At 49.7% G+C, this 7,098-nt stretch overlaps 1 protein-coding gene across 2 annotated transcripts; it reads right to left on the reverse strand.

The window, feature by feature from the left end:
• Positions 1-1,637: 1,637 nt before the first annotated feature.
• On the reverse strand, positions 1,638-7,098 carry FAM32A (family with sequence similarity 32 member A). 2 transcript variants are annotated; one of them, XM_047698903.1, is made up of 5 exons: positions 6,958-7,098; positions 6,700-6,841; positions 3,043-3,096; positions 2,693-2,775; positions 1,638-2,349 (listed from the first exon to the last, which is right to left on the reverse strand). In XM_047698903.1, exons 1-4 carry the CDS (start codon positions 7,029-7,031, stop codon positions 2,707-2,709), a joined length of 339 nt encoding a protein of 112 aa, XP_047554859.1. In that variant the 5' UTR covers positions 7,032-7,098; the 3' UTR covers positions 1,638-2,349; positions 2,693-2,706. The 2 variants fall into 2 exon arrangements, with proteins under 2 accessions (XP_047554859.1, XP_047554855.1); XM_047698899.1 differs by lacking the exon at positions 1,638-2,349 and having other exon boundaries at positions 2,521-2,775.

Genomic DNA, 7,098 nt, shown 5'->3' on the forward strand with positions numbered 1-7,098 from the left:
TGGAATGATCTGGAAACCACACCCCACCGAACCTCGGTGAAAAGCACTTCTCTTGTTTCTGTAGTTAGTGACCGTAATGGGTGATGCAAATTGTGACCCCTGGTCTATCGACTGGGTATCTCATTGCTTTTAATAACACTCGGGATGTGGAGAAATGCCTGCATTTTGTCCTAGTGAACCATCACAGTGCTCTGGAGACCACAACCCTGCAATCTTCCTCCTATCTCCTTCAGGGTTTTGAAAGATGGCTTTTGCAATACATCCTCTGCTTAGGATAAAGATGAAGTGCAAGAAAACCCAGAGAAGAAAACTGGAGTATTTAGAAAACTCCTAAGTAAATCCTGGGCTGGAAGCATTCTTTCACAAAACGTCTGGGAGATTGTTTTTGACAGACTTCAACTGTCTTGTACAATACCCTATTATACCTAGCCTCATAGTTTGCCCAAAATATTTCAATGTTTTAGGAAAACATGTCTTTTGAAAATTACAAAATTATACACTTCCCTGGGGAAAAAAATCTACGGAAATGCCAAAAAGTACAAGACAAAAAGAAAAACCACCCAGGAGAGGTGACCCCTCTCATTATGGAGTATTTCAGGCTTGCTCTAGGCAATGTTTAGATGTTTAAAATCAGTATTGGGGGGCGGGGATAGGGCTGGGAGGAACAGATTGGACAAAAGTCTTGAAGAAACAAGACTCCCAAGTGCCAAGAGCACCATGACAATAAACACTGTTTACATAAATTATTTGTACCCTCCCTTCTCCGTGTGTGGGCGGAATTCAAGTCACCGTCCTTGGCAGTTACACTTAATGTATAAGCCAGATTTGACCTCTGCACCATCTCAGAAAAGACCAGACCCACTGTGGCAGACCAGGGCTTCTCAAACTTTGCTGCCTATTAGGGTCATCTGAGGAGCTCTGAAAAATCTCAGTGACAACCCCACCCCAGGAAGCATCAGTGGTTCTTACTGCTCCCAGGAGAGTCTAACATCCACAAGAGTTCGAGAAATGTGGTAGAAGAACAGTGATGGCCTGAATCAAGAACGTCTCCTGGTATGCGTGGCCATGGAGTTCTCTCCCTCACTGGGTCTGCCAAATGTGACTTGTGTTGGCCAACGAAATAGAATACACAGAGATTCTGAAGAAGGCGTAGCTGCCACCTTAGACTTTCTAATCCCCAGGCAAATTAACACAGTGACACAAGGGAACTATACCACATGGCGTAGAACCGTGCAGCCCAGCAGTCAACCCACAGAAGAGAAATCCTGCTGTTTTAAGTCCTTCGGCTTTGATTAGGTAGGCAGGGCAGTGGAGGAGCTGTCTTCCAGCGTACTGACGATGGCTTTTCACAGCATCCCATCATGCTCACAAATCCCAGCTGCGGGCTCGTGGATGAAAAAGCCCTCCAAGTGCCTTTCCGCTAGGCAGAGGGGGAACCTGCCCCAAAGAGCCACTACTAATGAGTGGACTCTCAGGTGGGCTGCAAGCCACAGGTGAAAAAATACGTCACCTAATTTCTTCCAAGTTGAGGGTGAATGGTCACTTTGTAGCATCCACATTCTACAGGTTCAATAACCCAAAAAGCAGTGTTTCTAGTGATAACCAAACCACTTTTAATTAAGACACTCAGACTTCTGTTTAATAACTATTTTTTTGCTTTATTCCATTCATAGGTGACAGCCTCAAACACAACACTTGGTTTTTCTCTTTTGACTTTGCTATTCTGTCACTACCTAGGTCAAAAGAGTCTTCCTCCCAATAGTATATGCAGTTTGTTCCTCAGCAAGTAGGGTACTGGTAGGTCCTCAGAGATCACGGCTCTCCAGCACCAGGATCTGGGTCCTCCCCTTTGACTGCACTGTCTGTGCTGGGGCTCTGCCCAGGTCCTGTCACCCCTGAGGTGTCCTTAGGCCAGAAAGGCCAAGCGGGCTATATGCCATGTGCCAACTCTGAATAAACCCAGGGGATGCTTAGAGCCCAGGGTCAAGGGTAGTGTGGTAGGCTGTGTCAGGGTTCTATTACAAAGGGATGCCATGCTTGATTAGTGATGTCTGCCATGCCAACACCCTCTAGAGACACCAGGGGAAGAGGCTGCACGCCAGCCACAGGCTCAGATAGGGACAAGGCAAGCATCCCATTCTTGCCTTAGACAGTCGTTCTGCTTCCCAAACTACATTGTCTCACAAACCACGTGGCTGGGGAGGCATTCTGAAGGCCATGAATGTTCAAGCGGCTTCCTTAGGCTCCAGAAGGAACAGCCTAAGCCCCAAGCTAGAGGAAGCTTGGGAGGACAGCTCACGCAGGGCCCCGTGGGGGCATTAGCTCCTCATCTTCTGGAGTCTGTTTCATCTGGGGAAAGAGAGCTGGCTGACTGTCAGAGTTAGATGCAACTTGGGAGGTAAAGACACTTCTGTGACACACAGAAATAACCTTAATCTCTGGGTAAACTTGCAAAAATTTCCAGTCCAAACTAAAAAGGTTTATCCTCTGTGCTACTGACAAACCAAAATAGAGTAAAAGGACAGTCTTATTACTTTAATCAAGTTCCAGAAAGAGGGCATACTGCTTTGGAAAGCACTTGTCTCAGCAGAAGACGCAAGAGTGTGTGTAAAAGTATGTTTCTAGAAAAGACCAAAGGCACCAAACATAACCCCAACTTTGCCTTCCACTTCCCCTTGATGCCACTCCATACCCTGGATGGGGAGGCTACTTCGTCCAGCTGACTTTGGGAATGTCATAGTGCTCCGTGAGGGTGTCCAGGTGTCTGTTGAAGTCCTAGGAAAGCCGAGAAGAAAACCCACATCAGTATAGCCTCAGACAGGGCACTACTGCTGTGTGGCACTGCCCACTCCCACTTCTCCACATCCTGCCTCTCCTCTGTGAGCGCCCTCCTCTCAAAGCCACCTGGCCCTGAACTCTGGGCTCATCCTTAAATGACCCTGGGGAGGTGTCGTTTCTGCTGGGTACCCCCACCCCAACACTCCAGTGGCTCCCTCTGCCAGGCTACATAGCCTGGTCTTCCCCACTGGGCATGTAACTTACCTCCACTCTCTGCTTGTGGGTTTTGGATGCTTTCTTTAGGATCCTTTCCATTTGCTGAAGAGAGGAGAGAAATGGAGGTGAGTTCACACACTTGACACAGCCCAGGCCAGCATGGGGTGGAAGACCGAAGCCCCTACCAGCTTGGCTCTCACACCTAGCACAGCTGGAGGTCTCAGGGGGTACATCCTGTCCCTCCCTTAACTCTTCAGGCTGGTCCAACAGGGATGCCCAGCCCCCAATATGTCCCACCAGGAACCCTGGTCGACTGCCCTTCGGTCAGAGTGGCAAGGACTGTACTAGCACTGACGTGAGCAGGCTCTGCTGGGAACTGTATGTGCTTCCTGCATCCCCAGGCAACTGACTGCATTCCCATTTTGCAGAAAAAGAAAGTTTCAGATGGGGTTTGAAGAAGGATGAAAAATGAGGAAGGAGAAGGGCCCAACACCTGGTAGGAGCTCAAGGAAGTAGGTGCTGGTGACACAGTGCCACGAGGGCTCCAAGATCCAGATCGCCCCAATGAGTGTGACTGTGGAATGTGTATCTTGTACCACCATGACCTGCCCCACACCATTCCCAAAACTGGATGGGACCTCGTAAGAGCTAAGAGCATGGGACACAGAGCCCGACAAACCTGGGGCTGCACTTGGCTCTATGTTTACTGACTGAGTGACTATGGCCAACTTTGGTGCCCCCCTGTGACCCATGCTGTCTGGTATTGGTGCCCTAGTGCAGTTCTCTGCCACAATGACTCTGGGATGGCCCTGTGACTCAGTTTACTTAACAGAATGCAGTGCCAGTGCCGGGCCAAAGATGTAAGACCCAGCAGCCTTTGTGTGTTCTTGGAAGCCAGCCACCATGCAGGAATTCTGATGACCTTACTGGAGAGAAAGGACCTGGAGTATAAGATGACATGTGGGGAGAGAGGCCATGGGAGGAGCAACAAGGCATCAGACGTGATGGTGATGCTAGCTTGGACGTTTCAGCCCCGTTGGGGCTCCAACCTCAGCTGCCATCTGACTGCACAGATTCCAAGCGAGGCAAGCCGGAGAACTATCCAGGTAAGCTGAGCCAACCCACGGAGAACCCACAGAAGACCATGTCAGCCACCACCTGGCTGCTCCTTCCTGTCCCTCATCTCATTTGCTACCTGGCTGACCTGCTTTCCCATCCCTGCCTCTCTTCCTGCTGCTGTGAGCCCCTGTGAGGCCTGTGCATCCTCACAAGAGGCCACACTGACCTAACCAGTTGTCACCAATGCCAGGCACTCAGTAGGGCTCTGCCTTCCCTCTCCCCACTTCATGTACCAAGCTCACAGGGTATCCCACTTCACAGATACAGAAAATGAGGACCAGCCTGTGCAGTGGGTGATGAGACTGGAGATGCCAAGCCCTATCTCTTCAGGCTAGGGCCCTGCCCCATGGGCCCTTCTTCGAAGAACTGTCCAGCCTTCATGCTCACTATGCTCAATCAAACACCCTTCTACAAAGGAATCCGCATTTCCCAATTCCAGCTACTTTTGCCCACACTTTCTCCCATCTCTCTCCTGGGTCAAAACAAAACCCATTGCAGAACTTCCAGTTTTCAGTGCCAGCAACAAAAAACTCCCCTTGACCTTCCACCATCCTCTAGCTACAGATTCATTTCTGTTCCTCTTGACAGATCTCCCAAGAGTTATTTCTGGGTCTTATCTCCACCTCTGCCTTTCCCCACCCACCCCATGATCCCCTCTAATCAGCCATTCTTCCTCCTCATTCCAACTAAGAGCTCTCTGTACTCACCCCACAAGACCCTTGACAGCTTGATACTGTTGATCACTTCCTCCTTCCCCCTTTTTTTTTTTTTAAAGATTTTATTTATCTATTTGACAGACAGAGATCACAAGTAGGCAGAGAGGCAGGCAGAGAGAGAGGGGGAAGAAGGCTCCCCACTGAGCAGACAGCCCAACTCAGGGCCCGATCCCAGGACCCTGGGATCATGACCTGAGCCTAAGGCAGAGGCTTAACCCACTGATCCACCCAGGCACCCATACTTTCTCCACTCGGCAAAGGAAACACTCTCCTGGTTTTCCTCCTTCCTGTGATCATTTGCAATTTCAGATTCTAGACCTCATCTCTGTCACTGTGCCTCCTCAGAGGATCTCATCCAGTCCAATGGCAATCCAGAACGTTTGTAAAGGTCCAGAGAGGCCTAGACCTCTCCTCCAAACTGGAGATTCAGATCTCAAACTGTTCACAAGAGTCCTTCATTTGAATGTCTAACAGCCATTCAACATTCAAGTGTTCTCTAAAACCAAGGTCTTGATTCCCCACTTTAGAAGCCTGCTCTACCTGCTGTCCTTTCTACTGCAGTAAATAGAACCTTCATTTACCCAGTATATCCCACCAAAAATCTTGTTCATTCCTCATGTCCCAGTCCACACCCAGTCCATCACCTAATTCTGCTGTTCTTGCTCCAAAATCAATCCCAAACCTTTGCTTTCCATTGCTTCCACTATTACTGTTCTATTCTGTTACTAGTCACCTGATGGTGACTCTCCCCCACCATGCTTTCACTCCCGGAGTAACATCCCAGCCCAGCCTGGGACTGTAACCTCAGGGATGGAACTTAAGTGCATTCACTTGTTAAATTCTCACCACAAACCTGTTAGGTAAGGACTTCACCCCCATTTTACAGGTGAAGAAAATGAGGTGTGGGAGATTAACCAACCTGCCCAGAGTTATACTACCACCAAGAAACAGTAGAGACAGAATGGAACCCAGGTCGGTCTCGTCAAAGCCAGTGAGTCTCACCACCCGCCTTTTTAAAAAATGACTCAACTAAGCCTGAGAGTGATGAGTTAACTCTTTATGATGTTACTGGACAAAATCACCCAGAACAGGGTTAGGGTTTCTCAGCTTGGACACTTGACATCTGGGGCCAGATCATTTTTGCTGTGGGGGATGCTGTCTTGATTACTGTAGGATGTTGAGCAGGATCCCGGGCCTCATCCCACTAGATGCCAGTAGCACTACTTCCCACCACCATCAGCACACCCTGAAGTTTTAACAAACAGAAATGACCTCAACCACTGCCAAACGTCTTCATGGGAGCAGACGTAGGTTACAATCACAACCTATTTGAATCTGCCAAACAAAGTCATCATGGAAACAGACTTTGTGGAAACTTATAGCCGGGAGCATCACCATTTAACATGAACAGCTACCATCAACGGAGCACTGACTGACTTTGCCAGACTGAGTGCCAAATGCTTTATCTGGATGACTTTATCTAAAGTTCCCATCCCTTTTAGGAGAAAGCACTATTCTGATCCTTACAGATAAGTAAACTGAGGCAGAAAGAAGAGGCGTCATTAGCCCTGTCACTGGGCAAATGAGCAACTGCGCTGGAATCCAAAGCCAGCCCCCAGCTCTGGCCTTTCGATGCCAGCTCTAGCTTTCTTCTCTGCCGTCCACTCTGACCAGAGGCTCTTCCTGTCTTCGGAACTGCCCCAAGCGTGCATACCATCTTCCCGGAATCCAGGTCTCTCTGACCGCTCACACCCCTCCGAGACACCCGGGGCTGACCCCAATTTCGAGTCGTCTGGCCCTGCCTCTCCATCCACCTCCGGAAACTCAGACCTATCGCGCGGAGCATCTCCAGCTTCCCCACCAGCCTTACCCGCTTCTCTTGCATCTTCTCGAAGGCTGCCTGGGCCGGGGTTCGTTTGTCCAGGCCGCGCCTCTTCTCCTCCTCGTTCTTTTTGCTCGTTCCCATCGCTTCCAGGAGTTTCGCCTTGTCTTTGTCCTTCTTTTTCTTCTTTCTGGGAGGGGAGAAGCGGGGAGAGGTGAGGGCGCATCAGGGAGAAAGAGTTCGGAGACTCTAGAAGAGGCTTAAGGGGACAGAAGACAAACTTCTGAGGGGCTCTCGGGGCCTCACCGCTTGGTGATGCCAAGCTCTGCAACGCCTTTTAGTTTCAGGGGCCCCTTTTGAACTTGCTCGTAGGCCGCCATGATGCCGCTCGCCGTTCTGTAGGTAAACTGCCACACTTCCTGTTTGCGTACGCCCTTTACGTCCGAA

This window comes from Lutra lutra, chromosome 1 (assembly GCF_902655055.1).
Source record: "Lutra lutra chromosome 1, mLutLut1.2, whole genome shotgun sequence".
In the NCBI taxonomy this organism is placed as follows: Eukaryota; Metazoa; Chordata; class Mammalia; order Carnivora; family Mustelidae; genus Lutra; species Lutra lutra.